General features: G+C 39.8%; 1 protein-coding gene across 1 annotated transcript in view; it reads right to left on the bottom strand.

The window, feature by feature from the left end:
* Nucleotides 1-24,418, bottom strand: part of ART3 (ADP-ribosyltransferase 3 (inactive)) — a 124,313-nt gene that overhangs the window by 15,949 nt on the left and 83,946 nt on the right. Inside the window, exons 2-5 of the mRNA XM_058547286.1 lie at nt 18,342-18,419; nt 11,965-12,676; nt 2,067-2,099; nt 1,108-1,140 (exon numbers count right to left, since the gene is read on the bottom strand). Coding sequence (XP_058403269.1) covers nt 1,108-1,140; nt 2,067-2,099; nt 11,965-12,676; nt 18,342-18,410 — 847 coding nt within the window. The 5' untranslated portion in view covers nt 18,411-18,419. The remainder of the gene's footprint in view (nt 1-1,107; nt 1,141-2,066; nt 2,100-11,964; nt 12,677-18,341; nt 18,420-24,418) is intronic.

The raw sequence follows: 24,418 nt of genomic DNA, 5'->3' as shown, positions 1-24,418 counted from the left end.
ATTTAAGTGTCAGCTAGAGTCTAAATGCACATTGGCTAACTGGCTGGAAACTTCCTCTGGCCCCCTTTGCTAAGAAAAACCATAGCATATAGCAAGTCTCCTGAGGATCTCAATGAGCTAGAAAAATATCTGTCATGAAGAGTTAGCTGAGGTCTCTGTGAAATGACCAGTAAAACCTGTGGCTACCATGGGCCAATAAGAAGTGTTGCTAAGCAAGTCCTCAGGGGCATGAAATGCTTCAAATCAGGACAAGAAATATCTTTCAAACACCAAGTAAACTGCATACTTAAGTAAAGGCCAGATACTTTTCTCTCTTCAATAAAGAAAAACTTGTTGTAGCTACAAGGGCCAAATACTTAACAAAGAACTTAAATGCAAAGAAGTAATTTGGGTCATATCACGGTAAGTGGAAACTTAGGGGGAAAAAAAGCATCTAATCACCCAGATATTTTAGTTATATGATACCAAACATCAGCATATTTGAGAGGTGCAAATGACTTACTTGTCTACTTTCATCTGGATGTTTCACACAAGCTAATTTCAATAACTGAATATAGAGCTACACACATAAGAGGACTGGAGACCTGTCAAGAGCAACTAGCTCTTCAGTTCCCCCCATCTTATTCCCAAGAATATTTCCATATTGTTCAGATCTCCAGAGAGCCAAGCTTTTCATTTGCAGGGAGGTAAATTTCCCCAGAATAGATTTTTTTCCCCCTCGTATCTGCCAAGTTTCTCCTTCATATCTGCAAAGTACTCTTTTTCTTCAGCTAAGAATTGAATTTGCTAAACAGGAAAGAGCTACTAAACATCCTTGAAAGGATTTTGTGTGTGTGTGTGTGGAAAATTAGCCCTGAGCTAACATCTGTTGCCAATTCTCCTCTTTCTGCTGAGGAAGATTGGCCCTGGGCTAACATCTGTGCCCATCTTCCTCTACTTTGTATGTGGGATGCCTGCCACAGCATGGCTTGATAAGCGGTGCGCAGGTCTGTGTCTGGGATCCGAACCTGCAAACCCCAGGCCGCCGAAGCAGAGCGCGCAAACTTAACTGCTGTGCTACTGCGCTGGCCCCATAAGGATTATTTTTAAAAATTAGAGCACACTTACCAGAGTTGTAGACATAGATGGGTTGAAAATATTCTGAAATACACATATGTTTTCATTACATAGTACTATGCTCAGATGTGAATGTCAGATTCAGTCTATTTTTAAATGCTTATTAATAATGAAGATATGAGTTGGCTTATATTTATGATACATAAAAAATATGGTAGTATGAGAAATATAAAATTTCAGTCTCACAAATAAATGGATGTGGATTCATTTTAATTACATTAAGAATAATTAATAGAAAAACTAGCCAGGAAGAGAGCTAGAAACAGATCCTTACTTTCAAACTCTTTAAGAAGGAAATCTTTAAAAGGATCCACCCAAAGCATGCATCAGCCCAAGGCATTTTCTGGCAACTTTGGTTCAAATCTGTTGAGCCTATCTGATAATGTTGTTCCTGAATACTTTTAGAATTACCTTTCCAAATCTTTCCCATGGTCCTCTAAGAAAGATTATTTTTTGTTACATCCTTCTATTTTTCCCTGGGGAAGACTGCATTACCATTCTGTCTCCCCAGTCTCCTCCCCACCCTCCCAGCCATATTCACTCTATTCCTTCATTAGTCTCTCAAATGTTATTTGCCTAAGATATCAAAACAAAGGAATATGAGTCTAGCTCTGGGCATAGGAGTCATGTAGGGGCATTCAGGAGTCCTTCAGCTCCTGTAAAGATAGGCTAGGGTGAAAGTGACATGGTCCCTGCCTGCCCAAGACAAACTCGGTGTTTGAGAGACCAGCAGCCACAGGCAAGGCTTCGGGTGGGAGCAGGGTGGTGAGCAGGCAGCAGAGGCTCCTGGGCCCTCCAACGGAAAAGTCAGTAGCAGTAGCACAACTCAGGTTTGAGAAAATGATGGCTAACAGTACAACAGTATGGTGGGGTGGCTCTGACCCATATCTGTGAGAAACAACACCAATAAAATTCCCCTTACAGAAATAATATTTTAAAGCATATCTTACCCCTGTTTTCAACACAATTTGCAGTTTTCAGTCCTGAAACATAAAGATAAAGCTTTATTAGTTAGACACAATCTACCTTGGTAAAGATTTCAAATTGGTCTGTGGCTATTGGTAATCTAATCTGTCAGTTTCTAGTCTATCAGACCCATAACTTAGCGAGATGCAAACTGCAGAACAATTACATTTTTGTATTCATAGTACAGCCACCAAACAGCAGTATGATCTTTGATAAAACATTTAACATTTCTGGAATTCAGTTCTCTTATCTATTTTTGAGTGCCTCCTCAGTAGTAGAGGATGCGTACCTTTTTTTTTTTTTTTGGTGAGGAAGATTGGCCCTGAGCTAACATCTGTTGTCAATCTTCCTCTTTTTGTCCCCAAGCTAACATCTGTGCCAATCTTCCTCTATTTTGTATATGGGATACCACCACAGCATGGCTTAATGAGCGGTGTGTAGGTCTGCACCCAGGATCTGAACCCGTGAACCCTGGACTGCCAAAGCAGAGCAAGTGAACTTAGCCACTACGCCACTGGGCTGGCCCCAAGGATGGGTATCTTTTAATGTTTAACACAGAACCATTTATTCAAGATTGCATTTCTCCTCCCTATTTGACTCTGGATTTAATTTTCCGCTAGTATTTTCAGCAGCAGGAAAATCAAACTACTTTAGGTTTCTAAAGAAGTAGCAGGGTTAAAAATGGATAAGAGATCAATCCAGAAATAAATGGGAGAGGGCACAATATAATATATAGGGATGAAAAGGGGAACATAACCACAGATTCAGCACTTGTAAAAAGACACGAGATTACTATGACTAGGCTTTTTGCCAATAAATTTGAAATATAAGACAAATGTACCAATTCCTAGAAAACAATAATATAAAAAAAACCTCAAGAATAAATAGAGGTGTCGGCCCGGTGGTGTAGCAGTTAAGTTCGCACGTTCCACTTTGGCTGCCGGGGGTTTGCTGGTTCAGATCCAGGGCATGGACCTACTCACCGCTCATCAAGCCATGCTGAGGCGGCATCCCACCCAGAAGAACTAGAAGGACCTACAACTAGGATATACAACTGTGTACTGGGGCTTTGGGGAGAGAAAAGAAAAAGAGGAAGATTGGCTACAGATGTTAGCTCAGCGCCAATCTTTCTCAAAAAAAAAATTAATAATAATAAATGGAAAACTCCAATGGCATTATAACTATTAAGTAGTTTAAATTTTTTCCACAAAGAAAATACCAGGATAATTTGGTTTTTACAGAGTACTAAAGAGAAGGTAGCTACACAGACAGAGAACCCCAGAGATTTTCAAAGGGTTTTCCTCGAGTATTCAGCAAAGTACTGGTCAGCTTATATGTGTGAGGAAACCACCCAAGGCCAGGGAAAGAACCCACAGGATCAAGAACAGTGCCTATTCCCACCAGTCACAGTGGAAAGCCTTATAAGTTGTCATTTTAGCAGGGAACTCTACCGTAAGGAGTTTTAGAAGCAGTCCAGAAAATAGTAAATAAAGCCCTCCCAGGAGTTCCCTATCTCCTTCAGAGCCCAGGAAATTACAGATACCTGTGACCAAACTCATAGCTGGGTGGAATTTCTGGCAACAAGACTACAGAAGTATTTGCTGGCCACTGGGCTTCTAGACACAAGGACTTCCTCCCTTTGCAGGGCTGCTACTGCTAGCCTGTTACTGGGCCTAATTGAGACAGTCTCACTGAAAGAACAGTCATGATTCTCCAACCCAGTATCTTACTGTGCAATGGCTTCTCTCTGAACTAACTTTCCATAAAGAAAGGCAAACTCCCAAAAGTTCCATTGTCACATGGAAATTTCACCTCCAATAAAGAACCAAATCTGGCTGCTAAGGCCTTAGCCACTTTCACAAACAGGTGGCTGCCCATCTACTAGACCTGCAGTTCCCAAACAGTAGCAGAAGTGTCCCTCAATGCTATAGCAAATTCACAGGGGTACCAAGGGATATTTTTAAATGTCAAGATAAACACAGTCATACCTAATGTCTGTCAGACACTGCATGAACTACTAGCTTGAGGTAGAACACAGTTCAAAGTTAGATCATGTTACATTCTGTTCGATGATGTCATATATTTCCAAAGCTGGGTTTTCAGCAACTGTTGCGATAAAAAACAAATACACATGGGGGCCAGCCTGGTGGCGCAAGCAGTTAAGTGCACGCGCTCTGCTGCAACGGCCTGAGGTTCGCCGGTTCAGATCCCGGGCACTCACCGACGCACTGCTTGTCAGGCCGTGCTATGGCAGCGTCCCATGTAAAGTGGAGGAAGATGGACAAGGATGTTAGCCCAGGGCCAGTCTTCCTCAGCAAAAAAGAGGAGGACTGGCAGCTGTTAGTTCAAGGCTGATCTTCCTCACACACACACAAAAAAAGGCAAATATATGTGAAAAGCAATGTGGGTCAGGAAATAAGGTGATGTCTAATCTGATTCCAAGGTTTGAGAAGCTGTGCAGTGTCCAACAGGTACATATATCCCATTAGCAAGTTATTGTAGCTGAGAATAAAAGAATAGTACTTAAAAAAAATTTACGTGTATTATTTTTTCAAATGGCTCCTAAGATGTTAGGACATAAATACTTATTGAGTTGTTTGACTTGACTTAAAAAATGGAACTTCTAGGTGTTTCTTTTAGCCTAGGGACACTGTAAAAAAAATTATGACAACACTAAGGACAGCATGAACCGAGAAAGTCTGAGAATCTCTGCACTAGACATTACAAAAGCCTTACCTACTTCTGTACCCAAACTACTGGCTCAGTAGGGGCTTTACCTACAAGACTTCACACCTGAAAACACAGCACAGTTCTCTAACACAACAGCCTGCCCCCAGGTTGTGTGTTATGAATCCAGTGGAATGCTACATCCATCCATTGTAATGATAATTTATTCACTGCTTTAGATGCTCTGTGTGAGGAGCTGAATTTCAAATGGTGATCTTGGCAAGGAGCACCCCACCTTGAGACTGACTGAAATTTACCTTTACATACGCTCATGTGCCAACATTAATGCCCTAGCTGTATGATCAGGCCATTGAGACACCCAGAACTGGATTACTAAAGATAAACCCATATACAGTCCTCCTCTACGGAAACAAATGCAGCAAATACAACTCACAAACTCAATCTTTACGTTACACATGTACATGCTCATATGAAATGACTGCATCTAAAGAAAGCATCTGGAGACTGACACAGCAAAACAAGCACGTGTGGCCATTGTCTCTACTACAGCTTCTGGCTCTATAAACAAATCTATCACAGTAAGGAAATACTTATAGAGGACTAGGACTTCAAATGAAAATTTCTACCAGCAAAGATCTCTACAGGATGACTGGTCTGGCTGTCTTCAGCTATTCATAAATTGCACACAACCACGCTAACCCAGAGGTTGTCTTGGCTGAGTTGCCAAGCACCAAGGAATTAGGGGTTAGAGAATGAAGGGGAATTGGAGGAAGAGTATATTCCTCTCCTTTTTGTGTGGGTGTGCTTGTTCTGACCTCAGCAGATATATGGACATTCATATTAATAGCTGCTTTTACTTCTGTTAATGAATATATATTTCATATGACCTCAGCAAACAAACTGACAGATCATATTGATCAGATCAAAAACACCAGTATATGGAACTGGATGCTGACTTTGCTACCAGTGGTTCTGTAGCTACTGTCCTCTGCTCACAGAGGTCACCACACAACTCATTATTGTGGAAAAAGGACAGCCAATTTGGATCATCCCCAAGAGGAGGTGACAGACTACAACAGCTTGGGACTATGGTAGGCAGCTTCCCACATGGCCTTCAACGAGCCTGCCTCCAGGTATTCACATCCTTATGTAATTGTCTTCTCTTAAAAGGATTGAAGGTTCAGTGGACTGAACCTACTGACTTGCTTCTAGCAAAAGGAATACAGCACAAGTGCAATGAGATGTCACTTTCATGACTAGGCTGCTAAAAACTGTGACTTGCTGGCACTCTCTCTTGCTCATTCTGATGAAGGAAGCTGCCATGTTGCGAGATATTCTATGGAGGGACCTATGTGGCTAAGAACAAGGGAGGCCTCAGGCCAAAAGCTCATGAGGAACTGAGGCCTTAATCAATAACCCATGAGGAACTGAATCCTGCCAACAACCATGTTAGTGAGCTGGGAAGCAGATCTTTCCCAGTCAAGTCTTAGGATGACTGCAGCCTTGTGAGAGATCCAGAGTCAAAAGACCCAGCTACATTATGCCCAAATTCTAGACTCACAGCAACTGTGAGATAATAAATGGTTGTTTTAAGCCACTAAGTTTTGGAGTAATTTGTTGTGCAGTGATGGATAACTAATATATATAGGTGTGAGGGTCAGTTTTATGTGTCATCTTGTCTAGGATACAGTCCCCAGTTATTCAATCAAACACTAATCTAGTTGTTGCCTTGAAGGTATTTTGTAGGTGTGATTCAAGTCTATAATCAGTTAACTTTAAGTAAGGGAGATTATCCAGGATAATCTGGTGGACCTGATTCAATCAGTTGAAAGGCCTTAATAGAATAGCTGAGGCTTCTCAGAACAAGATGAAATGTGCCTGCAGACAGCAGCTTCAGCTCATGCCCAAGAGTTCTAGCCTGTCCTTCCTGATAGCACGACCTATGGATTTCAGTCTTGTCTTGCCAGCGCCCACAACTGCGTAGGCCAATTCCTTGCAATTAATGACAATACATATTTCCTACTGATTCTATTTCTCTGGTTGAACTCTGACTGATATGATAGGGATGAACAAGTCTGGTGGCTGAAAGTCTGGAGGAGGTTGATGGTGAAGAGTTCTCCCTTTTCCTATAAATATGGATAAACAGTCTGAACAACCTTCCAAATTGTTCTAGGCATTGACTCATAATGTGAATTTCTCATGGTGATGGATATGTCACTTCCTATCTGGCCTAATTACATGGAATCTTATTGATGCCCCAACCCCAGATAATAGCACAGAAACTTCACCACTCCCAGGGAAGGCTAAAAAAGAATGTCAATCAGAACCTCTATGAACCTTCAAACACTGGGGGTGGATTCATACAAACTAAATCTAGATAGCCCTATAGGTTCATCTTCTTTCCCCCTTTTGATGCCTTAGGAGAGAGTTGGCTCAACAGGTCTGATTAAGCTCAACAAAATAGACTGGAGCCACTGGAGTTCAGGGGCTCCTCCCTTCTAACAAGGTCACTTTTCCAGCCGGGGAACCTTGATATTCCCTGCCCCCAGGACTCTATTAATATGTAGAGCATATTTGCATATATATAGCCTGGCCCCATCTATAGAAACTTTGTCCAAAATGTCAGAAGATCTATGCCTAGACTGTTCAGTAAAATAATGAGAGTTCAGGGGATGATGTGTGTGATACTATTTCTCTGCTTATAAGTAGAAATCTTATATTATATTTGCACTGTAAGGTGCAGGGAGTCCCAAAGCGATGGCTTCCCACCAGGTATTTATAATTCATCTACAGTCCTCCTAATCCAAGTGTAATTTTCCAATGGGGTCATTTTTAACAATAAGGAACGTAGCCTGATTACACAGATGACATTCCACCTTTATCAAATTTTCCAGGAAGACAGCATAGAAGAAGGTTAACCTGTGATAATTTCCCATGAGGAAGATGAAAGGGTTTTGTTATCATTTACTCACAATTCACTCCCATAATCTTGGATTAATACCAAGATTAGTATCTTTGACCACAAGGAATTATATATCTAATGGGACATTGATAATATCTCCACTTCCTAACCAACTGAACTATTTTTTTTAGCTAGTTTTTGTAGAGCCTACAATACATTTTTATCTTGGAAATCATAAGCAAGTTTAAAATAATAACACAGGACTGTGTTAGCACACTAAATTTAGTACAGTATAATTTTTTTATCCCTTTTAGAAATATTGTCTTTTTTCATCCAGAATTATATTCAGTCACAATGGAACAAAGTTCTGATTATACCCTCCTGGCTTGAGCTTTTAGAACCCCTGGTTATTACACTTAATAGTGTTTCAAACAGCCTAGCTTCATTGATCAGTTTAGGGAGTTTCTGACCCAGAGTTCCCATTAGTTATCTCTAGATGGCAGTAGAAGACATCGGTTAGACGCCAGTTTAGAGTTAAATCAACACAATCAAGTGGGTCACTTTGTCAGAGTTCTCCAAACAAATAGTACACGTGAGCCTCCACAAAGATCTCTGTAGTTTGAACATTAACCTGCTGTGTAGCCTCTGCCTGACTTTGTGGGCAGGCCCGCAGGGGTGTGCCCATTCCTCTCCCTCCTTCCTCACCCGGTGCTCATAATGCACTTCCCCATTGCAGGCCTGAGCCCTGGCTCATTCTGAATCAACCCAATGGCTCTATCCCTTGGTCATCATAATCCTGTTCAAAAACATGGACTCTATAGGCTCCACTGCCCATCTCTGTCCATCAACCACATACCAGTGATTGATGTGGCCTGTAGCTACTGCAGGCAGGGCTTCTGTGCAACCAATGCCTCCACAAATGGCATTTGGCTGAAGGCATCAGGAGCACCAAAAGCGGTATCATTTTGTCAGCCTAGCAGCAACTGGGTTTCTGGTTGTGATGTGCTGGTAAAGTTGAACAGATTCTGGGGTGGAGGGTGGGGGTCTTGATTTAACCATGGCCAATTTCAAGCTACTGTAATGTACAAGGAATTGGGAAGAAATGCATGCCCATAATCAGCTCCCATGAGCTGGTATGACTGGCTCCAAGTGACTTGGTTTTTGGTCAAGTTTAATGTATCGTTGGTGAGGGGAATAGGCACTGTTTCCCTCAACACAAATTTACTCACTCCAGTCTTCAACTGCCCTCTCAAGGTGAGTTAAGTCTCACTCACTTGCAACTCAGGGCCAGTACTAGGGTGAGGCAAATGATGTGCTTCAAGTGCAAAATTTAAGGAAGCACCCACTCTTAGGATCATGCAAGAGCAGATGGTGCAAGCATACAACCCTGCAAGTGAGGACTTCCTTAAATTGTGTGTCCCAGGCACCTCAATGGCCACATAGCTTCTGCCATTAAATCATAAGTGGATTAGCCCCGACCCAGACAACTATGTCTCATCAGCACTTCCCTACCCCTTCTTTTTTATCTCATAGTGCCTTGGCTACATTGAAGCCAAAGTCTAAAAGTCTATCTCACTCCTGAGGCCCTACTGCAATACTCACTCTGCTTGACCAGCAGCCATGGTTTTGGGTTCAGCTAGACAATCACACAGCCATAAGACCCCAAAATGTCATCCCCTCACCAGTTTACTCAGTTTTATGGAAGAATGCAAGGCAGGGAACACAGCATACTGTTTAGCAACAGGGCAGTATCAGATATATCCCTTCAATGCAAGTCCTCTGAGCAGTCCAGTGCTGTTTTTTTTAGCCCCCAGAATGACAGCTCAGGTATAAGGAAACAAGATTAAACAGGTGGGTGCAGGAACCATCCTAGCTTAGTAGCTTCATGCCACATATAGAAGACAACATCTCTTATACCAGTGCATGAGCGTACTTTCAGGACTCAGCAAGAAAACCTGGGTATGTCACACCACATTTAGGAATGCCCAAAGCTATGGCTTCCCCCCAGGTATTTATAGTTCATTCACAATCCTCCCAGCTCAGATGCACTTTACCAATCAAGGGTTATGTTTACCATTAGGCAGTGTTGCATGGTTACACAGCTGTCATTCCACCTTTGGTAGATTTCAGAGAAACAGTGCTAGAAGATCAACAGGAGGCCATTTTCATAGAAGGAAGGAGAAAGGGTTTGTTAACCCTTTACTCATATACACCAAGGCACAACATCATAAAATTTCAGAATGTTGGGGATTAAGAAAACATCTTAAAACCTTCCAGAGAAAAAAAACAGGTCTCATTCAAAGTTTTAGTAATTAGAATGACTTCACACTTTTCAACAGCAATACAAGAAACTAGAAGACGATGGAGGAACATCTCCAAAATTCCAAGGAAAATAAATTCTGAAACAAATACAAATCTACACAAACTATTATTCAGATATGCAAAGTCTTAGAAAAGTTGCTTCAATGTCTCTTTTCTCAGGAAACTTCTGGAAACCCCTACTCCTACCAAACAAAGGAGTAATTCAAGAAAGAGGAGGAAATCCAAGAAATAGGAGATTCCTCACAGAGGAGAAGCAAAACAAAGTCTGAGAATAGTAGGGAGGAGAGATTTCAGGATATTTAGCAGGCCTACAGAGTGTATCATACAGCAAGATGATGGGGGGGGGGGATCCAGGAGTATATACAGAAAAAAAAAAGAGAGTATCTAATATGTCTGAATGTATTAAGAGGAGATTTATATTTCTAAGGATTTGGGAGTAAATTATTGATGGGATATAAAAAACTGAGGAAACAAAAAAAAAATCATACAACTAATAACCGTGGGGTAAAAGAGGTACTTAAAAAGGTACCAGTCTTTACTACACGGGGAGAATGAGAAGGGGGAAATGCACAAATATTGAGAAGGGTGGTGGTTATCAGATACCTTTGGTTTACTGACCTAACAGCTATTTCTAATTCCCTTCTCCCTTATCTTGCTACGTTATAGAGGTTGGCAAAGCTAATTACCCCCTTTCCAAGCTTTTCTTGTAGTTACGGAAGACCAAGTAGCTGTTCTGGTCAATGATATGTAATTGAAGTCTACTAGGAGTGTCTGGGAGAGTTTTTACTTTCCTGATTAAACAGGAAGATTTGGTTGCTATCCCCCTTTCCTTGCTTTTTGTCTTGAACATCAATTCATGCCTACAGCTGCAACGGTCACGTTGCAAACATGAATCAACAAACCAACATGCTAAGGTTGGTGGAACAAAAAGACAGACAGAGCCTGCGTTACAGATGATAGAGTTGAGCACTGTACCAACTCGGGACAGCCTACTTCTAGACTTCATATTAAATGATAGCTATCAGGCAGGTTTTCTGTTACAGCTGAATGCAAGAAAGAATTTTTAATTAATGAAGGTATATGAGAACTAAATACTCATTTTCTATAGTGGGAAGTCAGATGATGATGCCTAAAAATTGAAAAAGTAAGAAATAATATGCTGGGCCGGCCCCATGGCTTAGCGGTTGGGTGTGCGTGCTCCGCTACTGGCGGCCAGGTTTGGATCCCGGGCGTGCACCGACGCACCGCTTCTCCGGCCATGCTGAGGCCGCGTCCCACATACAGCAACTAGAAGGATGTACAACTGTGACATACAACTATCTACTGGGGCTTGGGGGCGGGGGAAGGCGGAGGATTGGCAACAGATGTTAGCTCAGAGCCGGTCTTCCTCAGCAAAAAAAAAAAAAAAAAAAGAAAAGAAATAATATGCTGAAGAATGTTATTTACTTAGAAACATGACAGTAAGTTCCTGAACAAAACAGCATAAAAAATTAAAATGGTTGCTACTGAGGAGTGAGAACTCAGGATAGGGAGGTGTGAGGCAGAGGGTTGCTATTGTTCATTGTAAGCCTTATAAGCAGGGTTTGGGGCCAGGTACTTCTTTGTTGTGGGGGCTGTCCTGTGCACTGTTTAGCAGTGTCCTTGGCCTCTACCCGCCAGGGACAGTTGCGACAACTAACACTGCTTCCAGCCATTGCCAAGTGACCCTGCAGGGCAAAACTGCCCCTTGTTGAGAACCACTGTCTTATAGTACTATTTGATTTTTTTTAACTTTCAATAATACTGTTAATGTATTATTTTGATAAAATTAAATTATGGAAAAAGAAACTAACAGTATGAAAGGAGTTAGACCGAGACCACCAATGTCATTTCTCCTTTCAAACGTCTCTCAATCTTCCTGACCTCTCCCTGGGCCTAAAAATTCGACTTCTTCCCTCCCAGACAAGCATAGACAGAACAGAGATACTTACCACCTAGAAACGCACATTCGTAATGGCTGCATGTCTTGTTTATGCTTTGAAGGATAAGATTACTGCCAGCCCCATCCTGTGACACATGAAAAACCTCATTCAGAGGTATTAAGATAATTGTTTCACTTTCTTTATCGAAAAATTTCTCAACAGCAACTCCAAAGCATGTGTGGATGGTTAACAGAATGTGTTGATCATTAGTAGCTTGAGGTTTGGCCGAATACGCCAAGGTGAATAGGCCGAATCTGGCTTGGTTTGGCTCTCCAAATGTAAATGAAGCACCTTGGCTTCTGCTATACACCACATTTTTGTAACTGTCCTCACAAGGTCTTCTCAGCAACTGCAGGGCTTTTGTCAGGTAAAAATGAAAAGCTTTGAACTGGAAGCCATAGATATAATCTTTTCGAGACTGGCCAGCCATCTTCACAGCTTCACTGAACAGATGGTGAAAGTGAGTTTGCTCTTGAGCTTCAGAAATATATGCCATCAGTGCTATTCCATGGTTATCCTTAAAACTCACAGGAAGAAAGAGCTGAGTCTTCCGGGCTTCCCATTTGGCTTTTGCATTGTCCCACACATCCTCCAGGAGCTGATGGCTTGCTTTTTCCTCCTTGAGCAGTTGGGGGACATATTTGATTTCCATCCTGTCAGTACATTTCAGGTATTCATCATCAAATGCATTATCTGCCATATCTAACATTTCAGCCTTCACCTTCAAAGGAAAGGAAATTAATACTCTTGAAATAAGATATTTGGTGTATATCATTTTCTCTCACATTACTGCCCCTACCCTCTCATGCCCTGCCCAGAATCTCTCCCTTGCTTACAATCAACTTTGGGTATGTTTTTTGTATTCCATTGCTATTGATAACTTCTCAGCTGTGACCTATTTGTATGAAAGAGTAAAAGTTAGTGGATGAGAAGTATGGGTATGATTATGCCTGGAACATTCATCTGACCCTTGTGGTGCAGAAGAAAGAACGGTGAAGAAATAGGTGGCAGTCCTGGCTTTGAACAATATTCTTAGCTATTCAAGACTGTTGAGTGATTCTGAAATATCACGTGTGAAATAATGTACACGATACATAAATACAAAATGACAAATATTACCCCTTTTCCTTTGAAGACACTTCCTCCCTTGTCCATGTGGTTTGAGTAGGACTGATTCTTCACTTTCAGCCCCAATGATAAGCAATGATGCAGGCGTAAAAACCAGAGCAGTCTCGGGGGAAAAAAAAGGCTCTTTCTTCCTCTACAACCATAAGCTCTAAGGGTAACATTCGCTTGGGGCACCAATAGTTATCCTTTTAGTCCCATGGATAATCCTGTCTGCAAATAAACCGAACAAAGAAAGGCTTGCAGAGCTGAGAGGTGGAAAGAGAGATGAGGGCCTGATAACATTACTTAAGGCCCTGGATCTAACTGTACCCGAAAACTGTATTTTACCAGTCATAAGAATCAATCGATTCCCTATTTGCTTGAGCTAGTTTGAACTGTGTTTCTGTCACATACAACTGAAAAAGGTCTAATGCATCTTTAAATGATACACAGAACAGAAGAAGTAGGGTGATGTAATGTAACTAACACTAACTTGGAGCCAGACAGATCTGGGTTCAAATTCCATTTCTGTTACTAACTGGTACTAATTAGGTATGGGTAAGTTACTTGACATTTATGAGCTTCAATTTTTTCATCTAAAAAATGAAGATAAAATGAGGAAACAATATCTTAATTGCAGAATTGCTGTGAGGATTAAATCATATAATGAATATACGCAAAGCCCTTAGCCTCATGCCTGGCGCATATCAAGCCTTCAACTGTGGTTATTATTATTATTTCATGATAGGAATATATGTATTATACCGTTAAGTTCATCAAGGGCAAGATTGTATCATATTTATCTTTTGAATTCCAAGCATCTAGCATAGCAACTGGCAAAATATTCAAGTGAACTAAATAAGAACCCTGTACTCTGGTCTATGGATCAAAAAATAGGATGAGCAAATCTGCCCAGGGACACCATTTAAGGGTTTCTACAAATAAAAGAATAATGCCCTCCACATAATTCTCTCTTACCACTACTCTATCCTTATATGGTACATTCTTTGCACAAGCCATAAACTCAGTTGAAGACTATTTTATAGAGACACTTAGCCAGGAACTGCTTAAGTTGCAGGCTCCATGTGTATGATTCTTAAAAAGTGTGTGTGCAGGGGCGAGGCGGTAGGGAGGAGAATCAACTTAAAAAAGCAAAATAAAACTTGATCTCATATCTCACACTAGCTATCTCCTTCCCACTATCTCTCTCCTCCCCCTCACAGTCAAACATCTTGAAAGAGATATCTATCCTTGCCATCTCCACTTCATTTCCACTCATATCTCAACCCTCCACCCAAACAGCTCTCACTAAGGGGACATTTCTTCTTAGACTCCTTTGCAGATCCAACATATTCTAGTTGGCTGTTAAATGCTGGAATTTCTCAAGGCTATTTTATTTTCAGTAGATAGTTGTATGTCATAGCTGCACATCCTTCTAGTTGCTGTATGTGGGACGCAGCCTCAGCATGGCCGGAGAAGTGGTGCGTCGGTGTGCGCCCGGGATCCGAACCCGGGCCGCCAGTAGCGGAGCGCCCACACTTAACCGCTAAGCCACGGGGCCGGCCCTATTTTATTTTCTAACTCTCAACTCTACACTTAGGCAATTATATACATGCCTATAGTTTCAATTATCTTCTAAATACCTCTGACCTGTCCCTGCAAGTGCCAGACCTATATACCACCTGCTTAATAACTCCACTTGAATTACTCAAAGACCCTTCAAACTTAACAGTCTAAGACCAAATTTATAATCTTACTGCCTATAATGACCACCAACAACCTTTCCTTATATAAACCATCTATTCATTTGTGAAGTTTTCCTAGCTATCGCCTTCTCAGTCACCCTTTGTGGCCACTCCATTACTAAGGCCTAATAAACTTCTCTAGAGTGCTTTCTGTATGCAAGGCACTAAATGTTGATATATATTAACTCATTTAATCTTCATGACAACCTTATGAGGTAGGTACTCTTATTTGTCCCTTTTTTAAGGATGAGGAAACTAACACACAGATTGAGTAACTTGTCTGGAACCAAGATTTGAACCCAGGCAATCTGGCTCCAGAGTCTCTCCTCTTAACCAAAATGTACTGTTTCCAATGATGAAGACCACTGACATTTATGTAGCACTTTTAAGAGTTTAATTTTGTCCTTAGCACAACCTTTATGAAAGGCTAGGCAGACAATTCAGAACACCATTTTATAAACGAAGGAACTATGCCAGCATCAGAAATTGTCTTGATTACCAGTCACAGAATATTCTGCCAGGAAAGTCATTGAGACTTCTAAACTCCTGGGTCTGTAGGTCAGTTTCTTGAAGGGGGAATCTGAATTTCAAGAGATCAAATTACTGCCATCTTCTAGCCAAGAAGTGTATTTTCCTCTGCAGCACAGAATGTACCAGAGTGCATCTTGAGCACCAATGCCTCATTTATCTTCAAGACTTCAACATATTATAAGACTTGATACCCTGAAATTACCTCCCACATTCCTCACATCCTATCAAAGTTGATTCAATATGTTCTTGTCTTTTCCCTATGCCTCTAACCAGTCTCCACATGTCTAATTTTAGACATCAAGTCTTTCTGGCCCAAAGCCACAGCTGATTGTGTGTTCTGTACAGTGAGTGCCTTGAGCAGTGAAAAAACTCACAAATACCACCACCATTCAGGGACAACTGAATGCACACTAAGGGACAGGAACAAAAGGCTAGTGAATGCACTCATTATATTTTCTTCCTCTGATTTATCCACTGAAACAAAAGCCCATTCTGATGAAATTCAATTACCAAAAATTTATTACAAAAATGTGGAAATGACTTAAATGTTCAAGAAAAGAAATCGGTTAAACAAATTATGGAACATTCATAGAACAAACACATGAAAATTATGTTGCAAAACAATATTAAAAATGCAAATCAGGGGACTGCCCGGTGGCGTAGTGGTTAAGTTCAGCACGCTCTGCTTTGGCGGCCTGGGTTTGCAGGTTTGGATCCTGGGTGCGGACCTACACCACTTATCAGCCATGCTGTGTTGGTGCCCCATATGCAAATTAGAGGAAGACTGGCCAGGGATGTCAGCTCAGGACTAATCTTCCTCAAGCAAAAAGAAGAAGATTGGTGATAGATGTTAGCTCAGAATGAGTCTTCCTCACCAAAACAAAAAGAAAATTCACATCAAAACCACAGCGAGATACCACTTCACAGCCATTAGGATGGCTATAATGCTAAGGAAAAAAAGGGAAAATAATAACTGTTAGCAAGGATGTAGAGAAACTGAACCCTCATACACTGCTGGTGGGAATGAAAAATGGTGCAGCCACTGCGGAAAACAGTTTGGCAGTTCCTCAAAATGTTAAACGGTGTTACCATATGACCCAGAAATTCCACTCCTAGGTATATACCCAAGAGAACTGAAAACATATGTTCACACAAAAACTTGTACATGGATGTTCACAGAAGGACTATTCATTTGTAAGAGCCAAAAAGTAGGAACAACCCAAATGTCCATCAACTAAGGAATGGAAAAACAAAAGGTGGCATAACCATATGAAGGAATATTATTCAGCTATAAAAAAGAATGAAGTACTAATATATGCTACAACATGGATGATCCTTGAAAACCGTATGCTAAGTGACAGAAGCCATACAAAAGGCCAGATATTGTGTAATTCCATTCAGATGAAATGTCCAGAATATGCAAATCCATAGAGACAGAAAGTAGATTAGTAGTTGCCAGGGGATTCAGGGAAGAGGAAATTGAGACTGATTGCTAATATCTACAAGGTTTCTTTTTGGGGTGACAGGAATATTCTGTAATGAGATAGTGGTGATGGCTGCACAACATAGTGAATATATGAAAACCACTGAATTGTGCACTTTAAAATGGTGAATTTATATGATATGTGAATTATACCTCAATAAAAAAAATCACACTGCAGTACAGGTAACAGAATAGTCTATAGACGACGGATCAGAATATTAAATTCAAAAATGGATAAAATTTTAAGAATTTAATATATTTCAAGTAGGTACTTCAAATCAGGGGACAAATACTCAGTAGTGATGTGACAGTTAACAATGTGGGGAAAAGAACCAAGTGAGATACCTGTCTCATATTTTACATAAAAATATGTTACAGAATGTTTAAAGATTCAACTAAAAAATAGAATCATAAAAGTTCTATCAGAGGGGCAGGCCCCATGGCATAGTGGTTAAGTGCGCACACTCCACTGCTGGTGCGCCCCGATGCACCACTTGTCAGGCCATGCTGTGGCGGCGTTGCACATAAAGTGGAGGAAGATGGGCACGGATGTTAGCTCATGGCCAGTCTTCCTCAGCAAAAAGAGGAGGATTGGCATGGATGTTAGCTCAGGGCTGATCTTCCTCACAAAAAAATAAATAAGTAATTAAAATTAAATTAAAAAAAGTTCTATCAGAAAAAAAGAATACTGAATGTGTGAAAATGCTTATTATATAGTTTAATAGAAAACTTGTAACCAAACACTACAGTGTTGTCTCATTTGGTGAAAAATACATATTTTCAGAATATTTAATGACAGAGAGAGACATTTGTAGCACAACATTAACTTAAAAAGCAAGGTAAGGGCCGGTCCCGTGGCTTAGCAGTTAAGTGCGCGCGCTCTGCACTGGCGGCCCGGGGTTCGGATCCCAGGCGGCCCGGGGTTCGGATCCCAGGCGCGCACCGACGCACCGCTTCTCCGGCCATGCTGAGGCCGCATCCCACATACAGCAACTAGAAGGATGTGCAACTATGACATACAACTATCTACTGGGGCTTTGGGGAAAAAAATGAGGAGGATTGGCAATAGATGTTAGCTCAGAGCCAGTCTTCCTCAGCAAAAAGAGGAGGATTAGCATGGATGTTAGCTCACGGTTGATCTTCCTCACAAAAAAAAAAAAAAAGCAAGGTAAAAAAAATACTATGTACAGTGTGAACCCGTTTTCATAAATTAAAAACACAAACATAAAAAGCTGAGAAGACTATACACCCACAGATAACAGATTAAGAATCTTTCCCTCTGAGTGGAAGGACTGTGGATAATTTTGCTTTCCTCTTTTTGTTTAATTTAAATTTTTTCAATTTCTACAGTTAACATGTATCAAATGTGTAAAATGAAAAGACAAAAGTTACTCGTAAAAAACTGATTTACCTATTCTATCTGCTCTGATTTCCATCATCAACCTACACAGAAACCTCAGGCAACATTATATCAAGAGTTCCCAGTCCAATGACTACATGCTTCCCATTCCCAACATTACCTGGAAGATGTCCATTAGAATCATAGCTGCCAGCACCATGGTGATCATTTCAAAACGTCCTGTCTTCATTTTTCTCTTCTAAACTAAAATGAAGAAATTCCAATTTAATAGACTTAAAAAAGAGGTTTAGGGAAGTAGAGCAGGATGACATACTATAAATATTTTCATTCTGGGTGAGAGTGGTTATTATGATGGTCAGGAAGTGATTACCGATAAATTTCCAATGGCTGGAAGGGCCATTAGATTTTGTCTGGTGGTCTAACACCTTCATTCTACACATAAGAAAACAAAAGTTCAGAGAACTTCAGCAATTTGCTCAATATTAAATCTGTCCATTTCCATTCTCTTCCAGACATGTCATCTCTTCTACCATAGTCATCAGTAGTCATACTTTCTTTCTATCTCTAAATCCATTCTCAGCATACACAGGAAATAAAACAAACTAAAAAAACAACCATTTCAAAATGGTCCCCTAGCTCCCAGTTTCCAAGAATTCTCCAGGCGTTAGTGTCCATGCACATCATCCATTCTTCTCTATCCTCTTTGCAAATCAAGTCATGCTCACGCTGGTAGTATGAGATAATGAAGTCAGCAGTGATTCAAACCAGAAGGTTATCCAAGGGGGACTCCTTCAAGCCCCAAATATTCACATTCAAGAGAAGCACAAGGATAAAACAAGTGTCTTGCATAACTTTCTGAAGGCGGGAATGAGAATAAGAAGGAACCGAGTAGGCAGCAGTTCTAGCAAGATTAAACAACTCTACTGGCTGAATGCCCAATATTCATCCCAATGTTTATGAGACTGAAAGGAGTAAACAAAAGGGTAAGAGGCCCTCAAGGGCTGAAGCTGTCCCAGAGCCATTAACTAATACAATTAAAGGTTAGTCTACAGTTCCTTCCACATACCTACAACAGAGATGATATTACTGGAACTGAACTGAAATTTCTATTTTATCCTACCAATCACCAGATTCTGCCATCTGAAAATGGGAATGAAGAGCACAGGGGAAAGGAGACAGTCTTTCCCAGATTCCCATCTTTATTCACAAGCAGTTTCTTTCACTAAAGATATTAAAATATACTATCAAAATGCCGCTCTTGTGTTAAACTTCCCTTTCTTAAAAAGATCTAGAATATAATGCTTGACAGATAACTGTCACAAGGTAGCATGTGCCAAGTAAGCTCTGATTCAGGGTTTTCTTGAAAATTCTTCACTTCCGTAGGCTGAGTGTAAATAAGTCAAAATGTTTACCTGGCTTTTCTGCCTGTGGAGGAGGTTTAAATGATGCTAGGTCTCAAACTGTTTCCCCACTCTCTCAGTTGTGGTGAGCGTGTCTTCAGGATGGGAGGCTGTTGACAGTGAGAGCAGAGAGGGGAATGCTTTTCTTTTTATAAACACCCCCAGCAGTAGCTTGGCAGTGACACATTACCCCATTTGTGTTCTGCTATTTATATCTGGCCCCCACACTATCCCTTGGAATCACTGCTGTTAACACATGAAATCTCCAAGAGGCCTGAAAAGCCACAGCAATTTCTTCTAACCACATAGCATGTTCAGTTCTGAGCTCTCAGTTCTGAGGTTCTCAGAGAGTGATCACTTCCCATTCCTAACCCTTTGACTCTGAGATATCAAACTAAAGCAAGGATTTTACCCTAGCTAGATGGTTCACATAACTAAGGAGACTTGCTGTGTTAATCGCTGGCAATGGTGATGGCTATCACCATTCACTCAACCAGCTTACTGTATTTCAGGTACTGTGCCAGGTGCGGGGATACACAAGCAAGTAAAACAAAGTACTGAAAAGCACTCACAATCTGATAAAAGACATGAACATGCATACTTAACCAGAATACATGTAAAGAATCTTAAGTGTAGAGAAAGTCCAGTGAGAACACTAACAAGGGAAGGTTTGGTAATACCTCCAACCAAACTCTCTTTTGAGTAAGGTACACATAATAAATACATTGACTACAATGCTGACAAACACTTAGAGTTCACTGACTATGGATAAAAACTAGGAAATGTCCTAGGAAATTCATACATATATACATCAAAATACATTACTAGATTGTATTAGATAGTAGCACTATTCATAATAGCTAAAAACTGGAAACTATCTAAATGCCTATTAACAGTTGAATGGACAAATTGTGGTATAGTCATACAATGGAATTTTGTATAGCATTGAAAATGAATAACCTCTAACCATACATAAAAAATATCATAAACAAAATTTTGAGCAAAAGAAGAGACACAAATATGTACATACAGCATAACTTAATTTATATAGAGTACAAAATCAGGCAAAACACATCTACGGCATTAGATGTCAGAATAGTTGTTAATCTGAGTGGGAGGTAGTAACTGGAAGGGGTACAACTGGAGCACTGGGATGCTAGCTGGGTTCTGTTTCTGATTCTGGGTGTTGATTACTCTGATGTATTCAGTTTGTGAAAATCTGCCAAGCTATGTACTTATGTGCATTTTCCTGTTTGTGTGTGTGTACATACATACATACATAATTACTCAATGAAACATTTTAAATTATCATCAAATACACCCACTTTTACAAAACCCTCCTCTACTCTTCAGACTCTTCAAAACCTCTAACCTCTTCCCACCTCACTGGCTAAGCAATTTAAGATTAAATACACTGAACAGACTCCCACTAATAGAACCATTAAAAAAAAATGGAGTTTGGTTAGAAATAAAAAAGAGGGTTTGCACGTTTTCAGGCATTATGCTCATGCTGCCCTGATTTTAAGTCCCAGGCACGTGGGCCTACAGGGAATCTAACAGTGGGGTTTTCCTGTCTTTGGCCCCCCTAAAGCCTACCAAATTCACCTATATATCACACAAAAGACTGAATCAACTAAAGAGAACATAAAAAACACTACATTAAGTTCAAGGCAAGTTTGGCCTTGTTTATTCCCAATATGCTTTTGCTCTGTTCCTGATTTCTTCCAGTTTTTAACTTTTTTTTTATTGAGGTATAATTGATATACATTATATTAGTTTCAGGTGTACAACATAATGATTCGATATTTGTACATATGGTGAAATGATCACCGCAATAAGTCTAGTTAATATCCATCACCTTACATAGTTACAGACTTTTTTTTCCTTGTGATGAGAACTTTTAGGATCTACTCTCTTAGCAACTTCCAAATATGATGTAATACACTATTATTATTATTAACTATAATCACCATGCTGTACATTATATCCCCATGTCTTATTTATTTTATAACTGGAGTTTGCACCTTTTAACTCCTTTCACCCATTTTGCCCACCTCCCTAACCCCTCTGGCAACTACCAATCTCTTTCTGTATTTATGGGCTTGGGCTTTTTGTTTTTGTTTTAGATTCCACATTAAAGTGAAATCATATGGTATTTATCTTTCCCCGTCTGACTTATTCCACTTAGCATAATGCCCTCAAGGTCCATCTATGTTGTTGCAAATGGCAAGATTTCGTTCTTTTTTATGGCTGAATAATATTCCATATATATAAATATACCACAACTTCCTTATCCATTTATCCATCGATGGACACTTAGGTTGTTTCCATACCTTGGTGATTGTAAATAATGCTGCAATGAACATGGGGGTACATATATCTTTTCAAGTTAGTGTTTTCATTTTCTTCAGATAAATACCCAGAAGTGGAACTGCTGGATCATATGGCAGTTCTATTTTTAATTTTTTGAAGAACCTCCATACTGTTTTCCATAGTGGCTGCACCAATTTACATTCCCACCAAGAGTACATGAGGGTTCCCTTTTCTCCACATTCTCGCCAACACTTATTTCTTGTCTTTTTGATAGCAGCCATTCTAAGAGGAGTGAGGTGACATCTCATTGTGGCTCTGATTTGCATTGCCCTTATGATTAGTGATGTTGACATCTTTTCAGCTACCTGCTGGCCTTCTGTGTGCCTTCTTTTGAAAAAATGTCTATTCATATCCTCTGCCCATTTTTTAACTGGATTGGTTTCTTGCTATTGAATTGTATGAGTTCTTTAAATATTTTGGATATTAACCCCTTATCAGACATATGATTTGCAAATACTTTCTCCCATTCAGTAGGTTGCCTTTTCATTTTGTCAATGGTTTTTCCTTTGCTGTGCAGGAACTTTTTGTTTGATGTAGTCCCACTTGCTGCTTTTTGGTTTTGTTGCCTTTGCTTTTGGTGTCAAATCCAAAAAATTATCACCAACATTGAGGTCAAGGAGCTTACCACCTACGTTTTCTTCTAGGAGTTTTATGGTTACAGATCTTACATTCAAGTTTTTAATCCATTTTGAGTTAATTTTTGTGTATAGTGTGAGACAGTGATTCTGTCTCATTCTTTTACATGTATCTGTCCAGTTTTTCTAATACCATTTATTGAAGAGACTATCCTTTCCCCATTGTATATTTTTAAGTCCTTTGTCATAAATTAATTAACCATACATGTGTGGGCTTTCTATTTCTGGGCTTTCTATCCTGTTCCAATGATCTATGTCTCTGTTTTTATGCCAATACCACACTGTTTTGATTACTATAGCTTTGTAATATAGTTTGAAATCAGGGGGCATGATGCCTCCAGTTTCGTTCTTTCTCAAGATTGCTTTAGCTATTTAGGATCTTTCGTGGTTCTATACAAATTTTAGGATTGTTTGTTCCATTGCTGTGAAAAATACCATTGGAATTTTGATAGGGATTACACTGAATCTGTAGATTGCTTTGGGTAGTATGAACATTTTAACAATATTAACTCTTCCAATTCATGAGCATGAAATATCTTTCCATTTATTTGTGTCATCTTCAATTTCTTTAGTCAATGTCTTATAGTTTTCAGTGTATAGGTTTTTCACCTCCTTGGTTAAATTTATTCCTAGGTATTTTATTCTTTTTGATGCAATTGTAAATCGGATTGTTTTCTTAATTTCTCATTCTGATAGTTTGTCATCAGTGTATACAAACACAACAGATTTCTATATATTGATTTTGTATCCTGCAATTTTACTGAATTCATTTATTAGCTATAACAGTTTTTTCGTGGAGTCCTTAGGGTTTTCTATATATATCATGTCACCTGCGAATGACGACAGTTTTACCTCTTCTTCTCTAATTTGGACGCCTTTTATTTCTTTTTCTCACCTAACTACTGTGGATAGGACTTCCAAAACTATACTGAATAAAAGTCGCAAGGGTGGGCATCCTTGTCTTGTTCCTGATCTTAGAGGAAAAGCTGTCAGCTTTTCACCACTGAGTATGATGTTAGCTGCAGGCTTGTCATATATGGCCTTTATTATGTTGAGGTATATTCCCTCTACACCCACTTTGTTGAGTTTTTATCAAAAACAGATGTTGAATTTTGTCAAATGCTTTTGCTGCATCTATTGAGATGAACATATGATTTTTACCCTTCATTTTGTTAATGTGATGTCTCACACTGATTGATTTGTGGATGTTGAACCATCTTTGCATCCCTGGAATAAATCCCACCTGATCATGATGTATGATCCTTTCAATGTACTGTTGAGTTCAGTTGGCTAGTATTTTGCTGAGGGTTTTTGCATCTATGTTCATCAGGAATATTGGCCTGTAATTTTCTTTTCTTGTGGTGTCCTTGTCAGGTTTTGGTATCAGGGTAATGCTGGCCTTGTAAAATGAGTTCAGAAGTGTTCCCTCCTCCTCTATTTATCGGAAGAGTTTGAGAAGGATTGGTGCTAATTCTTCCCTAAAGGTTTGATGGAATTCATTAGTGAAGCCATCTGGTCCTGGACTTGTGGTTGTTAGGAGATTTTTAATTACTAATTCAATCTCCTTACTAATAATCAATATGTTCAGATTTTTTACTTCTTCCTAATTCAGTCTTGGAAGGTTGTGTGTTTTTAGGAATTTATCCATTTCTCCTAGGTTGTCCAATTCGTTGGTGTATAATTGCTCATAGTACAATTATGATCCTTTGTATTTCTATGCTATCAGTTGTTAACATCTCCTCTTTCATTTCTGATTTTATTTATTTGAGTCCTCTCTTTTTTTCTTGGTGAGTCTAGCTAAAGGTTTGTCAATTTTGTTTATCTTTTCC

This window comes from Diceros bicornis, chromosome 8, assembly GCF_020826845.1.
Source record: "Diceros bicornis minor isolate mBicDic1 chromosome 8, mDicBic1.mat.cur, whole genome shotgun sequence".
NCBI lineage: Eukaryota > Metazoa > Chordata > Mammalia > Perissodactyla > Rhinocerotidae > Diceros > Diceros bicornis.
This window is presented reverse-complemented; position numbering and strand designations above follow the sequence as displayed.